The sequence below is a fragment of the Stegostoma tigrinum genome, chromosome 18 (genome assembly GCF_030684315.1).
Source record: "Stegostoma tigrinum isolate sSteTig4 chromosome 18, sSteTig4.hap1, whole genome shotgun sequence".
NCBI lineage: Eukaryota > Metazoa > Chordata > Chondrichthyes > Orectolobiformes > Stegostomatidae > Stegostoma > Stegostoma tigrinum.
Window position 1 is genome coordinate 36,900,740 of NC_081371.1, and position 25,908 is coordinate 36,926,647.

Below are 25,908 nucleotides of genomic sequence, written 5' to 3' on the forward strand. Positions count from 1 at the left end.
GGATGGGGGTCTCTGTTATCTGATGCATCTTCTTGCTTCCGTGCAATGAATCAGTGAATGGAGAGATATTGCTGAGTTGCGTGGAAGTTGAGTACGGGATACATACAAATCAAAGAGAGCATCTTCCAGCCCCGCTCGCTCATGCCGCCGTGTAATCGGAAACGGGTCTTAAATTGTTTAAACCAAACGATCGAAACAATAATCAGAAAATAATAAGTGCACGTCGGAGCCGGCACAACTTGAACAACGAACCCCGCCTCACCCCAAATCATTCGTAGCCTCAATAATCGATCAGGGAGCTCAGGCTTAACTCGACTCAAGAAACACAGAGGCCGACGGCTGCCCGCCTCGAACAGAAAGACCTGGACTACATCTCCCAACATTACCTTGTTGTTGTGGGCGTGCCGAACCAGGAAAAACCGCGCCAACGAAACAGAAGGGCCGCCGGCCCACCAATCGGAGTGCGGAATTTGAGTGCGCGGGGCGGGGAGGGGCGGAGCCGAGGCGCCGGTGTTTTTATCTGCCATTCCCCATTTTTTTTAAACGAACGAGCGGCGCTGGTTTGAGACGCCATATTGGAACCATTTTAGGGGGGAAGGAAAAAAAACAACCATCCCTTTTTTAAAAAAAATCGTCCGGTTTTTTTTACAAAAACCATCCATACTCGAAATGTTGTACTTGGAGGATTACTTGGAAAGTGAGTATTGAGTGTAAGGCAGCGTGTACAGCTGGGATTGTTTCCCCCCCCCCCACCCCGGCAGGGCCGGGCGGAGCGAAGCGAAAAGGCACCATTAATGCTGTTGTTTTCCTCTCTCGACAGTGATCGAACAACTTCCCATGGATCTGCGCGACAGGTTTACGGAAATGAGGGAGATGGACCTACAAGTACAGAGTATGCAGAGCCACGTTAGTCATGTCAGAGGCACACAACTCACCCGTGTTTTTTTTTAAATGCCGGGACACTGCACTGAACATTCTTACAGCCACATTACGATACCCGCGACTTCTCTCCTTCCACCTTACCTCTTTCAGTTTCTTTTCAAAACAAATGCCTCTTGACCCAAAACCTAAATATTCCGCCTTTGCAACATTTGAAAAGATCCAGGAAATAAAAGTTTCAGCCAAAATAAAACCACCTTTAGTTTCAGTTACCGAGTCATTTTTGATAATATTCCGATAATTTGTTATAGTTACTTTTACTTTTTCAGCTCCTTTCCCTCCCTTTTCTGAGATCACTTATCTATTGCCACTCAATTGCAGAGTCATAGCAACGTACACCATAGCAACAGCGTCCATCACTTGGTCCAGCGCTAGGTGGCAACTTCTCTTCCCTTTTTAGCTGCACTTGGATTTCTTTTCCATAAACAATTAATTGTATAGACTTTGCGAATGTTTTCTTAAATTCCTTTAGTGAGACCATTATTGCACTCTGTGGCTCGGTCTGAAAATGTGTTTAAAAAAAACTGATCTCCCCATGCGACATCAGTCTTTGATGTCATTGTAACTGCTGATATCGTAGCAATTTCTCCGTGATAACCTTTAAAATGTTGAATTTCATTAACGTATTTTAAAACTATCTTTACTGTACATTTTCCACTTGTGCACACATATATTGAATAATGAAATACTTTAAAGTGGGGTACGAGAATGGTTTTCTAAGTTTTCAGTTTTTAATATTTGCATTCTTGTGTTATTCTGAATTGAAGTACAGAAATATATTAAAATAATTCATCTCTAGTTTTCTGTAAACATTAATCAATTAAAGTAAATCAAATAGAAATAATGCATTTTAAAATTTATCAGGGCAACCTAACAACTAAAATTAAGTAAAGTTGTTTTTAAAGGAGACTTGGCTTTCAATTATCTTTTATTGCTACAACAGGTACCAACCATAATTTCTCTGCTTCAAAACTTTGATCACCACTGCTTGGATTGGACCATTTTAATTTGATTTTATTTAGCACGTAAATTAGAAGTCTCATTTGAACATTTACACATGTATTAAATAAAAGTTTGTCCCTAGCTATGTTAGAAACTAGATATTCAGATTTATTTGGCAAAAAATATCACAGTAAACTCCTTAAAATGCAGTTATACAGCAAAATGAATTATGGCATTACATTTCAAAAGTAGAGAGTTATTTTGAAGATTTTTCTTTTTGACCAGCTTAATAAATTATATTTATAGCAATCTGCGGTATGTCACTGTGAACGTTTTTCAAATATCTCCATTATTAGTTAATTTCACCCCATTCCACCCGTAATGGAGAGTTTCTGGTGAGACAAAATTGAAATTGATGGCATTTTGTTATTAAAACACATCTACAAACAGTTATTAAGATTCTGACCAAATAAACCTTGTAGACTGCATGCAGTTACAAGCACTCAGCATTTTCAGTAATTTGCTGAGCATTGATATACATGGTTTACTAGGTAAGCATTAGTGAAAGTATCAGCCAAAACTAGGCTAAGAAAATCCATTAAAGTTAGTTGTGGAATTGCCCTTGCAGAGTAAATGCAATTTAAAATTTATCAGGACATTCTAGTAACTAAAAAGAAGTAAAATTGTTTTAGAGGAGACTTGGCTTCAGTTACCTTTATTGCTAGAACAGGTACCAACCATAATTTCTCTGCTTCATAACTTTGATCACCACTGCTTGAATTGAAGCATTTGAATTTGATTTATTTAGCACATTAATTCAAAGTCTCACTTGAACATTTTTATGTGTATTAAATAAAAGTTCATTCCTGGCTATGTTAGAAACTATACAATCAGAAAAAAAATCACAGTCAACTCCTTAAAATGCAGTTATATAGCAAAATGCAACTGATCTGTGTAAAGCTCATTTATCAGGAGCTTATGGAAGTGAAAAAGAAGCTTAAGGCAACAAGAAGACTTAACACTTAAAAATTTGAAATTGATTGTAACAATTTGAGCTACACAGATTTACTGTATATAAGGGCCATGCATTTTTTTATTGTGATCTGTTACAAATTTTAAAAACCAACTAATAGGCTTTTTGGACTATAATTTTTTCAGAATACCGACCTCTTTTTGAAGTTATTTCATTTATTAAGTTATTACGGTGCTATGTTTTCAGTCATTGTTGCTAACAATCCATTCAGTTGTTGATAAAACTTGCTAAGAACTCCGGTTGGTACGTATTCTAAATGTTGCCTTCCTGACAACAAATCTTTGCTACCTCCTGGTGTTTCTGAATTCTTTAAAGATTTACTTCATTTATCATTTAACACAGAATTGAATGCTGCAAATGGAGGATTTTAGTATCTGCAGGAGGACTGAATTGCCTTACTCGTCTATAATTTTCTTTTGATCCTGTTAAGTATCTTTTATACTTATTAAGTTTCTTTTCGGAAGCTCTCAAAACGTAAAGTGCAGGCAAGACAAAAGTGTGAGGAAAGAAATAAACGGTAATTCATATATGTGAAGGAAAACATTAAGAGGGAATATTAATAAAAATTGCACTGCTTTTGAATACAAATCACTATTGATCACAATTCCTAGGAGCCTTTCTATACATTGAAGAAGAAAATGCTTAGTGGCAGTAGGAACACTAAATGAATGCCGCATTACCTACTTGTCTCACATACACTCTATCTTATTTATTTCTAACTGAATCCCAATTGTGTTGACTAACCCTTGGTTGAAGTATTTTTGTGAATATAGTTGATGGATGCAGGGCAACCTGCAAAAAAGAAAGTATCATGCCATTGACTTGAAATACTGTATAAATTCTTGCACAGCGTAATAAAAAATTTGGATTGGTGGGGTGAAACACGGCATGATCAAAGTGTTTCATTGCCACTAGGTGGTAAAATTCTTATGTGGTCTCTTAATTAACATTGACTGTATATTTACACTGGCCCGTTTTAAAAATTTTTAGTCAAGTTATCATTTAATCAAAGTACTGGTCAATTTAATCCAAAGTACAGTACTATAATTGTTAGATTCTTGCTTGAAGTCCTGTTATTGGCAGAGCTGAGGAAACTCAGTCTTATGAATTTAGATAAAGGAACTTCTCATAAGAATGGCCGTAAATTTCATTTCCCTTTTAATTAAATGTTCCATGTAAAATGATGAAAAATCAGTGATATTCATGTAGATTAAACCTGTTTTGCCCAAGATTGGCAACTCCAGTAACCCTCATGCACATTGTGAAAATAGCAGATTTCCTTTCCTCCCCCCACAGATGCAATGGATCAGTTAGAACAAAGGGTGAATGAGTTCTTTGTCAATGCCAAAAAAAACAAGCCAGAATGGAGAGAGGAACAGATGGAAGCAATCAAGAAGGCAAGTACTATTTTGTTTGTTTGATTTTGTTAAACAATCAACAAAATATCAATTGTAAGATTCTGTCTATTCACAACATTGGAGCCACACAAATTGGATCGTGCAAATACATGGCAATGAAACAAGTTGTGCTTGAGCAGTGCAGTCCTGTCATTAAGTAGTGATAGTAACAAATCTTGCTTGGGGATAGGAGGAGAAACTTCATGTTTTTGATCATTTTCTTTTTCAATTCACTCACTTTCTCACTTCTGAAAGCATTCTCTGACTAGTGCTCTTTGCATAAAATATTTTATTGATTTGAGCCTTGACAGAAAGTGTCAGTGAACTATTTAACCATGAATTGTTACCAAGCCATTGAGAGCCTACAAAAGGTCATTATGCTTGTGCAACATCCACATAATTTGTGATCTTGGATGGAAGTATATAAACACCAGGAATAAGAATATGAGCATGCTTTTCTTAACCACACGTTGCAGAGGTAGTTTTCGTGCCAATATTAAAGGGCAAGATGAGATCAGCTTGTTTAATACAGATTGAACTTCACATCTTCCTGAACTGCACAGCCTAGATGATCACAAGATAAACTTGTTGGACTATCTAGAAGCATTTTATTTATGCCTTTTAATTTAGCAATTACTGATCTAAGTTTAATTCTAAAGCAGATATAATAGACGTGCTTTTTTTAAAAATGGAAGTATGCTAGCAGAGCAGATTATATGTTTGCATTCGGTAATATTTCTTGATTTATGTACTGACGTTCTGCTGGGAAAGTAAGCCTGATGTTGAGTTTGTTTTGCCATCTGGAATCGGATCTTGTGTGCTTCCAAAACATCCCTGTATACAAACAAAAGGCTCATGACGAATGTTCCCTGTAAATTCCGTGGCAACACAGCCTCCTAGAAGGTCTGCTCGTGCCAGTCAGCCTCCAGTTCCGGAAGTCACCACTGCTCACGGATCTCCAAGGCCCATGTGCAGCAGCATGAAAGATTAGAGGGGATGTAGTTTGTTGATACCATGGTTAGCCACAATCAATTTACCATAGTCATTTGTACTTCTGGACCGACCTTTAAACTGATCAAGTTGTTGAGGAAAAGTTTTTTATTCTGGCCTTAATGAAGTTTTTGGTGTCATTTCAAAAGAAGGAAGGATTAACCTTCAGTTGGACTTTAATAGTAGGGTTGGCCAAGACTGTGATATCTGGGGAGGAACTGTCATGGTGTGCTCAACATGGCATAATTGTATCAAGCACTATCTTCTTCCACAGTACTAGTACAAAAGCATTGAGAGGTATCCTAAATCAAACCACTGAGCCATAGAATCCTTACAGTGTAGAAAGAGGCCATCAAGTCTGCACCAACCCTCTGATGACCATTCTACCCAGACTTGCCCCCCCCCCCCCCCCCCCCCCCAACCACCCCCGCCACCCTTTCCCTGTAACACCGCATTTACTGTGGTTATTCCACCTAACCTGTGTATTTTTGGACTGTGGCAGTAAACTGGAGCAGCCAGTAGAAACCAACATGTACACAGGAGAACTTGTATATTCCACACAGACAGTTCCTGAAGGTTGGAATCAAAACCGAGTCCCTGGCACTCTGAGGCAGCCGTGCTCAGCACTGAGCCAGTATGCTGCTCAGTCCTCCTGGATTACAGTATTGTTTGAGTCAAAGGTCTAAGCAAAGTCTACCTAAATTGATCCATGTAGGAGACTTGTGCCTGTTAGACAAATCAACAACTTGTTTTAACAGTAATAAATATCCGTCCAGCTCAAGATATCACAAGGACAAAATGTCCAAGAGAAAAAAGTTAAATGTCTAAACTTAAAAGCAGCTCACAATCAATCTTGATAATTTTTACACACCCAACTCAGTTTCAGAAGAGTAGCATCAAATAAAATCCCCTGTACTAGTTATAATTGTCAGGACCGATTTGACCAAAACGTTAGAAGAAACTATGTGACCCTGTGGACCAAAAGGAAATAGCTTTTGTTGCTTGGTAGAATAACCCAAGGTTGTACATCAAGAAGTCAGAATTGCAGCAGATTAAGGTTGATGCCCAAAGGACAAATGGTGGTAAGAGAAAACCAACAGTATGTTGATGTCATGCTATGCAAAGCTTTTCTGAAGCAACCAGGACACTCTTAGATTAGGTTAGATTCCCTACAGTGTGGAAACAGGCCCTTCGGCCCAACGAGTTCTAACCGCCCCTTGAAGCATCCCACCCTGACCCATCCCCCTATAGCCCACACACCCCTGAACACTATGGGCAATTTAGCATGGCCAATCCACCTAACCTGCACATGTTTGGACTGTGGGAGGAAACCGGAGCACCCGGAGGAAACCCACGCAGACACGGGAGAATGTGCAAACTCCACACAGACAGTCACCCGACGCTGGAATTGAACCCGGGCCCCTGGTGCTGCGTGGCTGCACTGCTAACGACTGAGCCACCTGTAGACCTAAAATAACATGGATAAAATCCCCTTAGCTTGCAGAGTTGCAGAGTCTCAAGCATGACAATGCTGTCCATCAATGCTTGAAAGATCATTTCGAGCAGCTCCTCAATTGTGATTCCGCAGTGCAGCTGATACTCTCCAGGCTATTCCCTGCACCCTGTGGTAGAGTTCATAAGTGAATCTGCAAAACAATGTAGGCTTTTGCTCACATCAAGGCTCCCTGCACTCATTCTGAAGACTTGGGAGAAAAAAATAACTGGCACTGGTGGCTAGGTTACCATTTCGTTTGCTTCTAAAGTTTAATTTAATATGTATTATATATATTATCTAGATATTTAATCGTTTGAATCATATTTTTATAGGACTATTATAAAGCCTTGGAAGATGCCGATGAGAAAGTCCAGTTAGCAAATCAAATTTATGATTTGGTGAGTAGGTACTAAAATTTTGTTTTAAGTGTATAAATCTAACCCAGGGAAGTATCTCTGACATTAATATCAAAAAATATTGTATCTCTAACTCTTCCCTTTCCTTCCTTGACTTCACTATTCTTCACATTGAAGAGACCAAATGTAGATTGGGTGATTGCTTTGCAGTACACCTCCTTTGAGTTTGCAAGAATGACCCTGAGCTTCTGGTCGCCTGTCACTTTAATTCTGTCCCACTCTCAGTCTGACCTATGGGTCCTTGGCCGCCTAAACTGTTTAAATGAAGCTCTCCTGAATGTCAAGGAATCGCATCTCATCTTTCGATTAGGTACTTAATTACCTTCCTGACACAGTATTGAGTTAAGCAGTTTCAGATCATCACCAATACTCCATTTCTTTTCTACAACATTTGTTAATAATGTGTCTCATATTGCCATCTAGACCTCTTCTAGACCCATGTTTTGTTTCTTCTGATATTGCCATCCACTTTCTTCGCACCGTTGTTCATTTAGTCATTTAATCTCAATTGCTGTTCACCTTGCTGACTTTATTTATTCACCATTTCTCCACTCCATTATATTCACCATTCTCCACTCCACTCTGCCTCAGTGCTTGCTTAAGTCCTGTCATGTCTCTTGTTTTCTAATTTTGAGGGAAGTTTACTTCTTAGTTTTTTTTGTCTCCACAGATGCCACCTTACTTGCTTTGTGTTTTCAGTTTTTCCTATTTTTATTCAGTTTATTATTTCATTACTATACATGGATACACAATTCAAGATATCCAAATTTTGCCTAACATTTAAGAAATTTTATCGAGAACTTTTACTTCCAGATGCATGAAATATGATATCGCTTTCAATAGCAATCTGTTTATTTAGCTGTTAGAATATTGTTACCATTCAATCCATCTATAGTAAACTATCAATACAAATGTGCACTTGTCTGCTTTCCTGCATGATAAGATTTGGTATTGAGTTGCTTTTCATTGAGCATAGGTTTTTGCAGAATTTTTCCTTTTTTTCTGGCAAGATAGTTCCTTAAACTCATCATTGGTGTTTTGATGTGAAATATATTTCCTAATAGTGTTTCATGTTGTTTCATCTTTTATCAGCATTTTTAATGTAAATATCTAACCATCATTACATACTGCCATTATCCCAGAGGACTGTCTGGTTGGGCTCTAATTAGAGAGAGAGACACACACAATCAACTGATGGTGGTTTAACCTGATGGTCACTACACCTCAGGCAAGGGTTGAGATCAGGAAGGTGGGACCTTCATGGCGGCCTTTGGTACAGGAATTGAATCTGCACAGTTGGTGTCACTCTGTGTTGCAAAACAGCTGTCCAGTCAGCTGAGCTACTCCAATACTTGTTATCAGTCAAATGAACTTTCGCTGGACAGCCTCCAATTCCAGTGTTTCTTTCCTTAGATAGGCGGCCAAAAACTATTCACAGTATTCCAGTTGTGGTCTTACTAGTGCCTTGTATGGTTTTGATAAAACCGTGCCTACTTTCATACTCTTATTACATTTTGAAACCTCCATAAGCTACTCCACTCCATAAAAGTCAATATTGACTTTGCCTTTCCTGTTAACTGCTGAACTTGTTGGCAAGTTTTTTATGATTATAGATGAGGACTCCCAAATCCCTCTGTTCTGTAGCTTTCTGTATTCTTTGCCCACTTAACTAATATTCCAACTCCTCTATTTTCAGAAAACATTCGATTTGGTGCCAGATGGCAGGTTGATTAACAAATTAGAAATATTTGAGATTGATGTGTCCTTGGCAGCATGGATTAGAAGTTGGCTAAAGGATAAGTAACAGTGAAGGAATAGGTTGACATTTCTGAGACTTGGAGACTAGTTGAAAGTGGTGTTCCGCAGGGTTTAGTGTTGGGACGTTTGCTTTCATCGATTTATATAAGCAATTTGGAGTTGAGTGTTGAGGGAAAAATCTCTAAATTTAGAAATAATATTAAGATAGTGAGAATAGTGAATCATGAAGATGACACTGAGAAACTTCAGAGGGACATTAACAAGTTGGCCAAACGGACAGACACTTGGCAGATGACTGTCCATACAAAAAAATGAAGTAATGCATTTTGGTACAGAAACATGGAGAGACAATACAGGCTTAATGATACAACTTTGAGGGAACCTCAGGGTTCAAGTCCATGTTTCTCTGAATGGTTGCCATGCAAGTTGTAACAGTTGTAGAGTGTGGGATCCTTGGGTATATAAATAGAAGCATAGAGTATAAAAGCAAGGAAGTGATGTTACACTTCTACAGTTCATTGGTTAGACCACGTTTGGAGTATTGTGCTCAGTTCTGGGCACCATATTTAAGAAGGAATGTTAAAACCCTTGAGGGAGTGCAAAGGAGCTTTACTAGAAAGATTTACTTAATCATATTATGCATTTCCAAATAGAATAGAATCATAGACTCCCTACAATACAGAAAGAAGCCATTTGGCCCATCAAGTCCACATTGACCCCCCTGAATAGCATTCCACTCAGACCCAGCAACCCACCCAGTCCCCAGAACCCCATATTTACCATGGCCAGTCCACCAGCATGCATATCCCTGGATACAATGGGGCAATTTACCATGGCCAGTCCACCTAAGCTTCACATTTTTGGACTGTGGACGGAACCTGGAGCCCCCAGAGAACGTATAAAATCCACACAGTTACCCAAGGCTGGAATCAAACCCAGGTTCCCTGCACTGTAAGGCAGCAGTACTAACCACTGAGTCAGCATGGTGTAATGGACATCAAAGTAGCCTGCCTTTTTTTTGCCTCATTCCCTTTTTAAGTAAACTTGTTATATTGGCAATCTTTTGGGACTTTTCCAAAATCTAAGACTGCCTGCAAGATTAATATCAGTGCACTCACTTTTTTTTAAATGCCCTCGGATGCATTCCATTACGTCCAGGTGACTTGTCGGTATTTAGCCACGTTAGTCTCCCTAGCACCATTTCATCTGTAGCAACAGTTATTGTATTTCATCTCCTCCTTTGCCCTTGAATGTTTTGTAATTTTTAGATATTATTAGTGTCTTCTACTGTGAAGACTGATGCAAAGTATTAATTCAACTCTTCTTCCATCTCCAGGTTCCCCATTATTATTTCTCACTCTTACAACACAAAAGCAAGCCATCTGGCTTGTTATGCCTACACTGGCTGTCTGTAAATGCAATTCACTTAACTCCCATATCCGTGCACAATTAGGGATATACCAAAGGTAGCTGTGCTCCTGCACCAACTTTAGAATTATATCCTTGATCTTTTAGGGCTTTCCTCATTCTTTACACTAAAATGAATTACGCTTCTGTATTATATTTCAACTCTGACCTTTCTGCTCATTCCACTATCTTGTGAAACGCACTTTTGATGTTCACAGTTCATCACACCTCACGGTTGTGTTTAGTCTGCATATTTTACACCCAAGCCTATATATTAATATGTATCAAGAAAATCAAGGGACCATGTGAACCATGGTTCTGAAAAGCAGCGGTTCGTTACTGCTCTGTTTCTTGTCCATTCAGCCAATTTCTTTTCTATTCTATTACCGTTCCCTTCACTTCATAGGCTCTAACTTTATTGACTAGTCTTTTATGTGGCACTTTGTCAAATGCCTTTTGAAAGGTCACCAGTGACATTAACCACATTATCCTCATCACTTTCTCTAATGTCACAACCATTCTTTGCCAGAGTAGGCACAAATGGCTATTTTCTGGTTTCACATGTAACGAGTAATATACTATAGGGATTAATGCAAAAAAGGATAAGATAATTGATGGTGGAGGGGTTTAATACAAATGTTTTATACAATAATGCAGTAAAATGTTAGTGAATTACTTCAAGTAAGCACCATGCTATGTATGCTGCAATACTTTTGAAATTGCTTTCAGTGGAAATGCCAAAAGGTTGGACAGGATAGACTTCAATCTGTTCGAGTTTAAAACTGTAACAGGTGCCGTGATTGAAGCATTCAAGATTCTGATGGGATTTCTGATTAAGCTTTAGTTCAATATATGTGGCCACCTATCATAATCCATGGCAAGTGTATTGAAATTGAGTACATAGTTTATTTATTTATTTTTATTAACCAGGTTGATAGACATCTACGTAAATTGGATCAAGAACTTGCCAAGTTTAAAATGGAGCTTGAAGCTGATAATGCTGGAATTACAGAGATATTAGAAAGGAGTAAGTACGTTAAGTTATTGCAGGATTGTGCTTTAATTGTAGAATTCAAAGTCTTATTCAAAACATTTCCCAGCAGTGTTCAAACTTAAGCTGAGATGAGTAGGTAACAACAGTAACACCATAAACTGCCAGTAGATGTCAGTAAAATGCAACCTTTATTGGTGCAATTTTTATACAGATAATGTAATATAGGATGCTTGTTTCTTGGCAGATGCAGTGACAGTATATGTTTCTTTTCATACCCTTTGAAGTGTTGTACTGTAATTTTTCAGCAGAAAGTCCCATTTTGTGCAATATTATTCTCTAAACATTTTTACACCCCAAATAAATTTATCCACCACTAAAATGGTAAAACCTAAGCAGTTGAGTTCCTACTTTGCATGCAAATATTACACCTTGATTACTTCCCTGGCATTGACTTCAGATATTGGGAATTTTACTCGTGTTAATGCAGGGAGCTAACATGCGGACTGTCCTGTCTACAGTCTAGTGTAAATAAATATGAACATGAAGTAGGAGTAGAAGTAGGCCACAAGAGGAAACATCCTTTGCACCTGAACCCTGTCAAAATGTCCTGGCATCTTATATATTTCAGTCATGTTGCCTCTTGCTTTGCTAAGTTCAAGCTGATAGAAGCTTTGTGTCTTGTCTTCCTCATATGACACTCGTCCATTTCAGGCATTAGTTTAGTAAGCTGTCTCTGAACTGCTTCCAAGGTATTTGTATCCTTCTTTAAATAAGGAATCAATACTGTACATAGTACTCCTGATATGGTTTCACCAATGTTCTGCATAGCTGCAGCAGAACTTCCTGACATTTGTATTCAATTCCCCGCATGATAGGCTAATAGAATTGCTATTATTTTTCTTTACCTGGATACTAACCTTCTGCAATTCATGTACAAGGATTTCAGATCTGTCTTCACTTTAGAGCTCTGCAGTCTTTCACTGATTTAAAAATAATGTTTTTCTTCATTCACCCTGCCCAAAAGGACCATTTCACATTTTTTCACATTATATTTCATTGCCAGATTTTTTTCCCACTCACCTAAACAATCTGTATCCTTTTGTACTTCCATGTGTCCTTTTTGCATATTATGAAGTAGTTTGTAATGGCAAACTTTCCTATCTGTCTGTCATCAGCAAATTTTCCATTATCTCCTGTCCCTACCGTTTATATACATGATTTGGATGAAGAGAGTTGAGGCCCCAGCTCCAATCCTTGTAGTACATCACTTCTTAGATCTTGCCAACCAGAAATGAGCTATTTTTGTGTATCCTCTGGCAAGCTAACAGGAAACAATATTCTATCCATGTCAAAATTTTAACCCTGCACCAGGAGCTTTTATTTTCCAAAATAACCTTTGATGTGGCACCTGATCAAATGCCTTTTGGAAATCTAAGAATACCATGTCAACCAATACTTTTTCATCCACAGTATGTTATTTTTTCAAGGAACTGCAATGGGTTGGTTAAACATGATATCCTTTTCACAAAACCATAAGACTGTAAGTTTTTAAGACATAGGAGCAGTAGTATGTCATTCAGCCCTTCAAGGTTACTGCACCTCAACACCATGATCACTTGTTTATAGTTTAAAATATCAACTAATTGGCTTATTTTTGCCGATTTTTATTTCAGGATCTTTGGAGTTGGACAATCCACCTCAGCCAGTTAATAACCACCATGCTCACTCTCACACTCCATTAGAAAGTAAGTACCACATCCTGTGTTTTATGGCTGTTTCTGTTGGGCTGATTTACTTCTTGTGTTCCTCGTTAGTAAGACTGTTTCAAAAAAAAAGTTGTATGATTGTTACTGTTTTGATCACATACTTGGACCAATTAGCATTTATGCATCCTAGAAATGTTGAATGCAGACAGTGAATGGCTCAGTGGAAAAGTGCTCCTTTCCCAAACAGTTAACATGTTATCCTAGCAAATGCTTTTTAAAATTGAAGTATCCACACAAATAATAGTGGGAAGATCACCTAGATTAAATGGAACTTTACACTTAACATATCACATCAGTGTTTCATTTTTCACCATTGGCACCAATCACACTTATCCAAAAATAGCACTCAGCTACTCCAGAATTTTTTTGATCCAGAAAATAACTTCTTGCTTGTGAGGTTATGGTTATATAAATTTAAAACGTTGGAAAATAAAGAACTTCTCTTCTAATCTGTATTTAATTTATTGTTATATTTTTCCAGAACGTAAATATAATCCATCTAGTCACCATACAACAGATCATATTCCTGAGAAGAAATTCAAGTCAGAAGCTCTTTTGTCTACCCTTACATCAGATGCCTCAAAAGAAAATACGCCAGGTAATTTGAATTCCTTAACAGTTAAAACCACAAAATCATTTTCCAACAACGACAGATACCTGTATAATGTCTATAATGTAATAAGATGTACTAAGATGCTTTACAGATTAGTATAAAACAAATTATGACTTTGAGTTGTGTACAGAGATTATTATGTCATATGGTCAAAAACTTGGTCAAAAAGTATGTTTTAAGGAGTGTCTTATATGGAAAGTGAGATGGAACAGCACAGGGGGAGAATTCCCAGGGCTTGGGACCAAAGCAACTAAAGGCACAGCCACATTGGTAGGGCCATTACAATTGGGAATGCACAAGATGTCAGAATGAGAGGAGTGTAGATACCTCAATGATTGTTGTCTGGAGGGGAAAGAGGTAGGACGGGGCAGGACTATGGAGACACTTAAAAGCAAGAATGCTAATTTTACAGTCAAGATGTTGCTTGACTGGGAGTTATTAGTCAGCAAGCACAATGGCACTTGTTACAAGTTAAGACAGGGGCAGCAGAGTTTTGGATGACCTTAAGTTTACAGAGGGCAGAATATGGGAGGCCAGCCAAGAACTCATTGATTTAAGCTTTAATGCAGATTCAAGAGGAATGGGAATTGTAGCAACAAATGAGTTGAGTTAAGGCAAAATCAAGTGATGTTATAGTGTAAATAGAGCACATACTGCGCAGTTTATCTGCAGGCTCCCTTGTTTGCAAGAACTCGTGCAAGAAAGTCTAGTGGGTAAGCTTCCATGCCGAGAAGATTCTGTCAATGAATGTGTATTATCTTAGCAGCAGCCGTTATGCATTCAGCCTGTTGCAGTCAGCCAAGCACACATCTTTGGTAAGGATCAAAGACTGACTACTAGGTGACAGCAGATGTTCGTTCTACCCTTTTTGCTTATGATTCCCTTGATCATCTATATATCAAGTATCTACAGTGAGCGCTATGCACTAACCAGAAAAGGCATGAAGCAAAAGTCTGACACAAATAAAGAAGGTATTCAGTGCAGTGCTTACTTCCACCTTTATATGTTAACATTATTATAATTACACAACTTGCGCAATTTTGTAACTGCAAAGCTGAATAAGAATGTTTTTACTGAGGAGATTTTACAGAAGTTGAGATTGCAGTATTCTAATAACAAGCCACTACATTGTTTAAAAAAAACAAAAATCACCAATACTCCCAATGTTAACTGAAATTTAAACTTCCAGGATTTAGATGCAAATCCATATCTTCAACGACAACTAATTTATATTTCCTCGTATATATCTGTAAATTTTCAAGTTTCCTTGAAAGCTGTCCACTAGTTTTGAGATGTATCTTTTTTTACAATGGTCCAATAAATAGGTCTGGAAACATTACCTCCTCCAATCTTCATTGGAAGGAGTAACAGTGATTCCCACTGCCTGGATAGTTCTGGGAGAGCTAACTCACAGGAATAGTTAAATACAGTAAATGTCCAGTGAGATTTGTGGATTTAGGTACATAACTCTTTAAAGTACCTTGAATAGGTGCAGTAAATAGTCAAGAAGGCTAATGGAATGTTGGCCTTCAAGTCTAGAGGGCTGGAGTATAGGAATGTAGATGTTACGCTGCAGTTATATAAACCCCTAGTTTGGTTCCATATAAAGGGAGTTCAACACAGGTTTACAAGGATGATACCTGGACTTCAGGCGTTAAGATATGAGGAGAGATTAGATAAATTAGGCCTGTATTCTTTAGAATTTAGAAGGTTAAGGGGTGATCTAATTGAGGTTTTCAGAATATTAACAAGGAAGGACAGGGTAGATGAAGATGAACTATTTCCACTGGTTGGCGATTCTAGAACCAGGTGTCATTGTCTAAGAATTAGGGCCAGGCAGTTCAGGAGAGATGTTAGGAAGCACTTCTACACACAAAGAATAATGGAGCTTTGGGACAGAACTCCTCAAGCAGTAGTTGAGGCTAATTCAATTGTTAAGTTTAAATCTGCGATGACAAAATTTGATTAAGCAAGGATATGAAGAGATATGGGTCCAAGGCAAGCATATGGGAGTTAAGCCACAGATCAGTCATGATCTTATCGAGTGGCAGACCAGGCTCGAGTGGCCAAATGGCCTACTCTTGTCTCTATATTCCTAACATGCCTCCAGATTTTTGATGGTGTGCTGTATCCTGCATCCCGTAAGACTTTGTTACATAGTCCTCGCATCTAGGTCTTTTGGAGGCCAGCTTAGCAAGAAGAGGATGAGGACAATTTTTGTCAAAGAACTTTTCTTGAGCAATCACTCAAATTCAGTGTTGCCTGAGGTGTCTTCGTTTGAAACAGAACTATCTATTATGAATCAACTTGTGTGGTGTAATTTAAACTTGACTACTATACAATTTTTGAAATTTGCTCATCTTGATTTTGCCGTTACTCACTTCAATAGCTGTAAATTGTATTTGTTTGGTAGAAGATTGGCAAGTGTTAACTCTTATTCAGATAGTGAGAAAATAAACATTAAATGAAACAAAATAGTACTGATATACCACTGAGATTAGATTCCTGGACTATACTGCAAATATGATCAGCAAGGTCAATAAGAATAAGCAAATTCCAAATCCTCCAATTTCTATACAGTATTTCCATACATTAGCCATATTATTATGGCATACCACTTATGGAGACTAAGAGAAAAATACTGCAGACATTTTATTAATTGGCACCCATGGGACCAGGAGTGTGGCAGTTTATTAAATATTCCGGTTAATGAAGAGCACTACATTATGTAAAAACAAACTAAGTAATATTAAAGCAATACAGAGGACCTATACGTCACTGTCATACTTTATTTACAGCATAAATCACTAAAATAATATTGCGACTTTGCCTTAAATAAAAGTTACTGGCAGAGATCCATCTTGCTCACATTCTCAACTGACTATTCAGACGTTGCAGAGATTGTAATAATACGTAAATTTCCAGTATTTGAGGTATATAATTTTTACCAATTTATTGAGGATGCCAGTTTTCTGTATTAAAATAATAAATCACTACTCGTTGTACTACTGTGTATGATTAATTGTCAAAATGATTGATAATCCCTTACGCCATGCATGTGTTAGTCCATTAACTTAAAGGATGCCAAAAGTGAAGTGAATTGTTCCATTTGTGATCTTTAAATTGAAATTCTTATTTTTGAAATAAATAAATTCTTCTCCACATTTTCATGTCTTTGGAAAACAAAGCAATTGTGCACAATAATCTCTTGTGGTTTATTAAAGTAAAGAAAATCATTGTACTGTATCTGAACTTTGAATTCAATGAGTCCTCTGTACAGAAGAAGCTTACTTGCCCAAATGTCTGGGCTCACACAGCACACAAGCCTCCTCCCACTCTTCTGATCCCATCAGCTTATCTTTCTATTAATTTCTTCCACATGTCCTTACCTAAATTTCCATAATTGTACCTGTTATTTGCTTCAACTACTCCTTCCATATTTTGAACACACTTTGAAGCATTTCTTCTGAGTTATCTATGGTAATGTTTTAGGAAATTAAAATGTATTGATGGTGCTGATTTTCAGTTTGGAAGCTTCTATCAATTCACAAATTTCTTAGATGCTGCATTCTTTTTGGTTGTGGATGGGGAAAATGAAACTCTACAGCATATCCTCTGAAGGAACGTTGAAATAATGACAGCATTGTCGAAGTTTTCGTATAATTCTGCATTATTCTGTGCAGATTTCTGAAGTCGCTGTCAGTTTCAATGGAACACTGAAAGTTTCACATCATAACCACTGCAAAATCATAACAATGGAATGCTTCCAATGTTTGTGGACATTTGAGCTAAATTCATTCTATGGGATGAAAATTGAGTCAGTTCAGTGGAAGAAGAATTTATAAAGTATGGAGAAACAGGGTTATCGCATGATACGATACATCATGTGTGGTTACTTTTAAATAGAAAAAAAATGTTAGTTGATTAAATGTGTCTCAAGTTTACCAATTCAAGTTTTTCTGTGGTCTTTTTCAGGATGCCGTAATAGTAACATAACATCGACTTCTAACAGTGTCTACAATATTAATTCATCACAGCCTCTCAGTTCATATAATCTTACCTCATTAACTCCAGGAGCAGGTCCTGGAGCTGCAGCTATTACAATGGCAGCAGCCCAAGCTGTTCAGGCAACAGCACAGGTAATTTATATAGTAGAAATATTAATTGGTTTGGTTTTAAACACTCCAGCACTCATTTCATCCCAGTTTCTCTTTGCTGCTTGCTATATCAGACAAATGGCGCATGTTCTGGCTAATATTTATCCTTCAATCAGAGTCACAAAAATAGATACAAAAACAGAATTTGCTGGAAAAACTCCGCAGGTCTGGCAGCATCTGTGGAGGGAAAGCAGTGGTAACATTTTGGGTCCATGACCCTTCTTCAGAACTGATACTGAATGCTAACTCTGCTTTCTCTCCACAAATGCTGCAAGGCCTGCTAAGATTTTCCAGCAATTTTTGTTTCTGATTTCCAATATCTGTAGTTCTTTGTTTTTTTTCATAAAAGCAGATTATTTGGTCGTCATAACATTGCTGTTAGTGAGACCTTGCAGTGTACAAATGCTGTAACTAGAATGTTACACCAGTATCGATACGGTGGGAAAAATGGTGACATAGTGATAATGGCTCAGAACTAGCTGGCCAGAGGTCCAGGCTAATTCTCTGGGGACACTGGTTAGCACTAAGTAGTTGGTAAATTCAATTAATATAAAAAGAGGAATATAAAGCTGGTATTAATAATGGTGACTGTGAAGCTATTATCAAATATCATACAAAAAAGGTTTCGAAATAAATGAGGGTGTGTCAAACAGATTTGCCCCCAGATGTTTCCAGAAAGCTAAGGAAAATTTATTTCCCAATAACGACAAAGTAGCGCTGTTAGTAGAATGGACAGAGACGGCAAATGGATTTAGGAAAAGAAAGAGGCTGTATGGAGGAGTAGAACTATTAGAAAGGTGTGGAGGCATAGAACAAGGCTGCAAGGGGCTGGAGCAGTAAGAAGTGGCTACAGATGGGTGTGTGTTGGGAAATGAGGCTCCATGGTGGGTGATTGGAAGAAAGAAGTTGCAATGAGCAGTAGGGGAATGAAAATAGTGGGAGGAAAAGGTTAGTGGAGGGGGGAAAGAAAGTGGCTGCATTGTGAATGGGTGGAGAGTGAGATGGGGAAAAAGAGGTAAGATGCTAGGGGGTAATGGAGAGGGAGGTTGCAAAGGACCAGGAAGAGGTAGACTACAGGGTGGGAAAGAGATTCTGAAAAGAAAGAAAAGCTTTTAAGCTATCAGTACAGATGTATTCAACTGACCAAGAGCCAGAAAATCTCTAAATCACTCAGCTGTAGTGAATGTGGAATCTTCAGCTTAAAGCCAACTATGTTCATGAGTTAACCATATGGAGAAAAACGAAGTGGATGCCTCTGGTGCAGTAACATCAGTTATTGAATTTAAATCTGAGACACAGTAAAAATGGTAGTGATTGCCCAGTTAAAATCTTTGTTTTGTGCATATGTGATGGAGATACATTTGCTGCGAACTCATCAGTCTGGAATGTGTGTTTAAGGTGGAGATGTGCATGTGTGTCAGTTATTTGAAAATAAATGTTTGTTAAATTATGTCTATTGGCTTATGCTAATTTAAATATTGTGATGCCTTAGAAATGAATGATTTTGTTGTGTTGTGACTTAAAATTTAAGGGACCATTGGTAATTGAGGGTATTGATGAATTATTGTAAGTCAACTTTTGTGTGAGTCCAGAATCCTCATACGTCAACACACATACAGAAAAAAGCATGTTCCTATATGATTGCATTACCTAATAAATTCTTCTGTGAAAATCATAGAGAAATGCCCGAAAACCAAAATGTAGATGCAAAAATCAAGATGTACTGCTCAAGGAATCATCAGGCACTGCTCTTGGGTAGGGTCATGGGATTTCTACCCTGGCAAAAACCTCAATTCATTAATAGAAAGAAATTTGCTGTTCTTAATTCACCTGACTACCATGAGACTACAGATCCATTGCAATGTCCTCTAAATTGCCCTGCCAAGCCAGTTAGTTCAAGGGCAATTTGGGATGGGCAGCAAATATGGACCTTGGCAGGGATGCCCACATCATATGGAAGAAGAAAGAATGCAGTTCAAAAGTACTTAATTGGCTATTTAAAGCATTTTGAACGTGAAGATGCTATATCAATTTGTATATTTTATTACCTTAAATAAATTTTAGTCATTAGCAAAGGCACTAGTAATGTGCAGTTAGATTTGTATCCTGATAATGTCATAGATGTTTCTATAATTTTCTCTGCTAGACAATTTCAACATATTCTCATCAATAGAGTTAATAAATACTTGGTCATGAAACTTTCAGCTGATTCAGAATTAAAATTCAAAAGTTTTCAGAACAATTAATTGAATACTGTAACGTAGCTATTCAAATGTTGTAAATAGCTACAAGAATTTAGGTGTGGTTTAGGAATGTAGCTTTTTTTGAACTGCTTGATAATTCATCATTTTAAAGCTATTTATGGATGAATTATTAGAAGATGAATGCATAAAACGTACAATAATTATTCTACAGGATGTTCATATTTCATTCTTGAATTGAGAATGTCAACATAGACTAATCTGCAAGATCAGAGTTAATTTGTTCCACATTCCAAGGTCAAATTGTGGATAGAGTACTATAATACAAATATTATTGATTTGTTATCATATAATCTCTGAAGTATTTTGAACATTTTATTCCTACAAATATTGGAAAGTAGAGAGGATTTCTTCTTTTAAAAAAAAGTTAAATATTTGTGATGCACTTAAAATACAATTCTGAATTATAAAGAATTTTCTTTTTGATATGCAAGATGAAGGAAGGGAGGAGGACCTCTACTATAAAGGCCACTTATGAAGCATTTAAAAACAATGACTTCCAACTTGCGCGAGAGTTCTCTATCTCAAGGGAATCTACAGGATATCCCTCAACGCTAGCCTCCACACTGACACAGACATTGTCAACATCAGCTTCAGATTCACGCAGTGGTCGAAAAAATAAGTAAGTGTTTCTACTGTTAAGGAATTCGCCAATTTTTGCTTTATATCTAGTCTAGGATAATGATTTAGTATGTGTTCATGTTTTAAAATAATTTATATCAACTATTTCGAAACAAACCTTTTTAATTGCTGAATATACTTGTCACAAAAGTTTGTTCCTCTTTGGGGTGTTTACGTTGGCAGCCCAATAAAATGTTAGTCTAGATTTAACTCTTTGGAATTAAATTCTCTGAGCAAATTTAATATAGGCACTCAGGGTCTCATCTGTCATCTAGCGAGCCAGGGAGTCCTGCTTTGGCTTTCTTTCAGGAAGATTGGCTGTGATAGTCGTCAGTCATCCAGCAGTAGGCTTTTCCCAGGAGCAAAGATCTAGAGATGGAAGTGCTGCCTGCTGAGATTTGCTAACTAGCCATTAGGCCAGCAGACCTAGGATCACCAATAAGGAGCTGGGGGTAGAAGGGAATAGTTAACCAGCCACTAAGTGCCTTTCAAAATCACCTCCCACTCAATTCTAAAGTATGCTTTTCAGGATTCGTGCATGCTATGTTTCCTTCCCATGATGGCTGCATACCATTGTTGACATGAAGAGGACAGTAGTTGGCAACTTAAGGTGTTTAATTGCTGATGAGGCAGGAAGCCCTTCCATGAATCGGCCCACCACAGTCATATAGTATCTGAATGGTTGTTTTCACTCCAAGCAAACCAAATCAAAGTTACCAAATCATATTAAATGTTGCATTTAGTAACTGAAATGATTTGTTGCCATTCTAAAAAAACTGTTTTGTACTGATCAAATATTCTGTATGTTGAGAAGGAATGGAAAGTGATTTGGTTCATTAGATATTCATGGAATATCTTTTCAAAATGTTTTTTGTCAGTTTCCTATGAGGAAGTAAAGCAGTTTATATTTGATGGATAAAGTATTCTTAGTAAAGCTTCTCTTTCTAGCAAGAGAAAGTAATGTCTCACCAAAACCTTTTGTCTTCACTATACTTCCCTTTATACTTTCTTCACAGCAGTGCTTTATCCAATCAATCTTACCTAAACTGTTTTCTCCTACAGTATGAATTGTTATGCTTGTTTGAAATTTGGTTTTCTTGCATTTGAACCAATAAGCGCAACATGGAAAGCTTCAGCCTTTTGAGGAATATTCAAATTCTGAAAAGCAAGTGACTTACTCTCTCGAGGTTAACAACACCCGTGACAAATTTACTGAACTAATCTCTCTGCTGACTATGTCAAAATCATGTTTTAGCACAATTCATGAATTTAAAATCTTTTGAACAAAAGCACTTCGTGTTGGAATTGCATATCAGTTATGCTTGTATGGATATAATCGATATATATGTGGGGTGATTAAAGTATCAGTTTTAAATTTGTTATATTTATTTGGAAAGCCATCAAAACTACTTTAAGAAAGAAAGAATGTTTTTAATGTGTCAATTGTGTCTCAAATTTTCTGCATTTTATTTTGTTTGTTTATTGCTTTCTTAGTTTAAATGCATTTGTCCGAGTGTGAGCTATTATTTTAGGACTCTAATATTTATAAATTCTGTTTGTAAATCTTGTGTTTAAAGTTTTGTTTCTACTATTTTGTTACGTAAATAACTGAGAGATATTTTAAAAGACGCACGTGGATACATAGCAGAACAGTTTATTGCATTTTAAGCTCTCTAAGAAAATCTTGCCATCACTTCAATGTGGGGAATACTATGAATGAAAGAGAATAATTAATTTTGATGCTAGCATAGATATTATTCCTGGTCCCTACATTATTTAAAAGATTGTTATTTTCTCCTCACTATGATTCTACAAGAACAAAGTTGGATACATATTTGAAAAGGAATAAATAATAAGATACAGGAAAATAAAATTAAACTAACTAGAGTGACGTTACTTTGTCTGAAAATCTGCAAACTGTACAACCAAACTAGAAGACCCGTAATTTATGTTAAATTGGATCTCAAGCTTTGTTAATATGATTTGGACAAACAAACGACGTCTGTTGCCCCACTAAAACTAAGAAATAATATAGTCCATTTGAATAATTATGGGTGCAATTCAATGGTTGTGGGGATATTAGTCCATCATAATTTTAGGATTAAGTGTTGAATTGCAGAATCAAAAATAATGTTTGCAGTATAAAAAACCTCACTGTCTGTACTGTGTGAACAGCCTCAGCAGAGACATGAGTTTGTTGAGCTTACTCTTGATCAATACAATTAAATAAAATGTCTGCTTAAGAATGCCTATCAAGGCCTGAGATCCAACTGTAGCTGTATTTAGGAGTATGATACAGTCTGTTCATTATCACATTGCTGTGCAATACCAAGAAGATTTGATACTTAAGATGCTAGTAGTGGTCACCAATATTAGCTTTGGTCTAATTGTGCTGTGCTATTGATTACTTGCCTTGTCTGTCCATCTAAGAAAGTTATTTTTATTTATATTGTCATTCTTTATTAATAAATTATGAACTGTACAGATATCTATAATTTAGCTTGAATGCCTATCTGTAACTTTTTTTCCCTCAGAAATAGCAACAAGTCCTCAAATCACCAGTCCTCCTCATCATCTTCATCATCATCTTCCTCCTCTTCTTCATCTGTAATAGCACAGGAGATTCCTCAGCAGACCCCAGCTTTACCTGAGTCTGATTCCAGTAACCAAGTGGATTGGACATATGATCCCAATGAGCCTCGTTATTGTATCTGCAATCAGGTGAGATTAGAATAAAGATGCTAAATGCAGAGCACACTTTATGTCTTGTTATTTTTACATCAAATAATATACACACGTTTCCAAGAGATGTGTATAGTTATGCTAGAACTACTGTTGAAGGAATTTAGCTTTATATCTTTAGAAGACTGTAAAGATTATGAATTCACATTGTCTGCAGAATATATAGTTTGAAACTAGTTAGCTTGTAGTTGATTTTAAAATGTAGCAGGTACTGAGGATGAAGACATGGCTGTAACGATCCCCCTTCAGTATATGTAATGTGGAGTAGCTGACACATAAATGGATTAAAAACTCCTTCTTGGACCAAATATATCAATTTTGACCCTCTAGAAATTAATTTAATCTTGTTGAAGATATGAACTTAGGTACTGCCTTGTATTAGAAATAGATATGAATATCCAAAATCAAATGCTAATTCCTAAAGGACAGGAAAATTTTTAACCTTGCATCAGGTATAAGTGTCACTGAGTTTAGTTGTGAATGCAGCTGGACACCTGAAAAACTAGTCAGAAATGGAATTTTTGGCACAGCACGAGAAGTTGTAATCATGATGGCCAGAAATGTAGCTGGAGAAATGGTAAATCATTTATTTTAACCAGGCTACAATTGGTTTTAAAATACCACAATGACTTAATAACCTAGCATAAAAAGTTTAGTCAGATTGATGTCACTTCCAAGTAAGCATTGTCAGTACCAGTGGTTATGGTACCAATAGTTCAGTAGTCCACAATTAACTCTGAGTTAAAAAAGCAAAGCTGAAAATGTATGTTTTTCTTTCTTTCCAGGTGTCATATGGTGAAATGGTAGGGTGTGATAATCAAGATGTAAGTATTTTACATTGTGTAATGTTTGAACCACCACAAACTGTAAAACTTTATTGTAAACTACAGTAAGAAATAAATTAAAGATGATACAGTGACTGAATAATATGCATTTGATGCATTAAAGTATCCATCTCAAAATTCATTTTAATAATAAAATTAAGCTGGGTTATGAAGCCTCTAACAGCAACTAATTTTCTTTTTAAAGTGCCCCATTGAGTGGTTCCATTATGGATGTGTTGGACTGACAGAAGCTCCAAAAGGAAAATGGTACTGTCCACAATGCACGGCAGCCATGAAAAGGCGTGGCAGTCGCCACAAATGAACCCCAAAAGCAGAGGAATTAGTTTGACTGGTGCTTTGTCCAAACATCCTAACTTTAAATTGAACATCGAATGAAAGCAACATCAACTGCAATAAGTGACATTTTGCAGTGCACTTATTTATGTTCCTATTTGAGAATGTAAGGCTTATTGATGAAACTTGGATTTTGCATTTTTTTGTGTAAAACACCAGATGACTATCTATCTTTATTCAAATATTCTCATAATAAACGATCTAACTGAAGCAAAAAAAACCAAATATATAATCAATATTTGTTTAAAGATGCTTTACTTTTGTGTTTAATTATTACTTCTGTGAAACTTAAAAGTTCAGCTGGCTGAAGTAAAATGCAATATTGGCAATAAATCTTGTAGAGCTGGCAATGATAGTGTCCTAATACATGAACAACATTTCTATATCATTTGAATGCCAGTTTGCCATTAGTGTTCAATGTTTGGTGCAGCACGTTTGATATAAATGATATAAGAATAAAGTTATCAGTATGTCTTTGATACTAATTGAAAAACATTATGACTTGTGTATGTGGAAAATGCATTTTTTTCATTTGTATTAGATATGACATTAACCAGTAAAAATCTTATGATCGGTGAAGTGTGATTTCATTATTTTTGTACCTGAAATGCAATGTGGACTACAGTTGCAGTGCAGTTTAATCCAACTGTTTACTGGTGTAAACCTTTTTGTTTTTGCTTATGCATCTCTATTGTAAAGTAATTGTGCAGATGAAAAATTGCGGCCTGCACAACAGTGACTGGACTTCAAAAATATTTAATTAACTGTAAAGTGCTTTGGGATGTCCTAAGGTCATGTCCGATATTCTACAAATACAAGTCTTTTTTTGTAGAATACACTGTGGCACTTCCTGATAACTATGTTAAGGCTACACATTAATTGTTCTTTTTTTTTCTCACTTATGTGCCAACTTAATCAAACTTACAACATTTTATAAAATTGAAATTTTAAATCATCTTAAGTTTTCCATATCCTGTTCAAATGTAAGATATTTGCTAGCAAGGCCGTCAACAGTGACATACAGTACAACTTATTTGATAAATTTACATTTATTTTCTGGAGCCTTCTGTGATGAAGCCAACTGACATGCACAGTATTAGAAATATTTAATTTAAAACAACTAATAGCTTCACACTAATATTTCCCTATACTTGCAAGTTAAGAAATGGTATTTTTGTAAAGATTACAATTCATTACAT

General features: G+C 36.7%; 1 protein-coding gene across 2 annotated transcripts; it reads left to right on the forward strand.

Annotated features, from left to right (window-relative positions):
* Positions 1–429: 429 nt before the first annotated feature.
* ing3 (inhibitor of growth family, member 3) lies at positions 430–25,868 on the forward strand. Of its 2 annotated transcripts, XM_048549460.2 has the most exons (12): positions 430–697; positions 821–892; positions 4,211–4,311; positions 7,129–7,194; positions 11,308–11,404; positions 13,045–13,116; positions 13,619–13,735; positions 17,726–17,889; positions 20,603–20,790; positions 23,324–23,510; positions 24,317–24,355; positions 24,561–25,863. In XM_048549460.2, the coding sequence occupies exons 1-12, from the start codon at positions 670–672 to the stop codon at positions 24,675–24,677; spliced, it is 1,248 nt and encodes a 415-aa protein (XP_048405417.1). In that variant the 5' UTR covers positions 430–669; the 3' UTR covers positions 24,678–25,863. The 2 variants fall into 2 exon arrangements, with proteins under 2 accessions (XP_048405417.1, XP_059508434.1); XM_059652451.1 differs by lacking the exons at positions 430–697; positions 821–892 and adding an exon at positions 1,781–3,338 and having other exon boundaries at positions 24,561–25,868.
* Positions 25,869–25,908: the final 40 nt, after the last annotated feature.

Bases quoted from the DNA above. Each gene is read 5' to 3' on its own strand.
- ing3 (XM_048549460.2), top strand. From the start codon at position 670: ATGTTGTACTTGGAGGATTACTTGGAAA. The intron at 7,195-11,307 runs GTGAGTAGGTAC...TTTATTAACCAG, and splicing joins CAAATCAAATTTATGATTTG to GTTGATAGACATCTACGTAA. The intron at 24,356-24,560 runs GTAAGTATTTTA...TTCTTTTTAAAG, and splicing joins TAGGGTGTGATAATCAAGAT to TGCCCCATTGAGTGGTTCCA.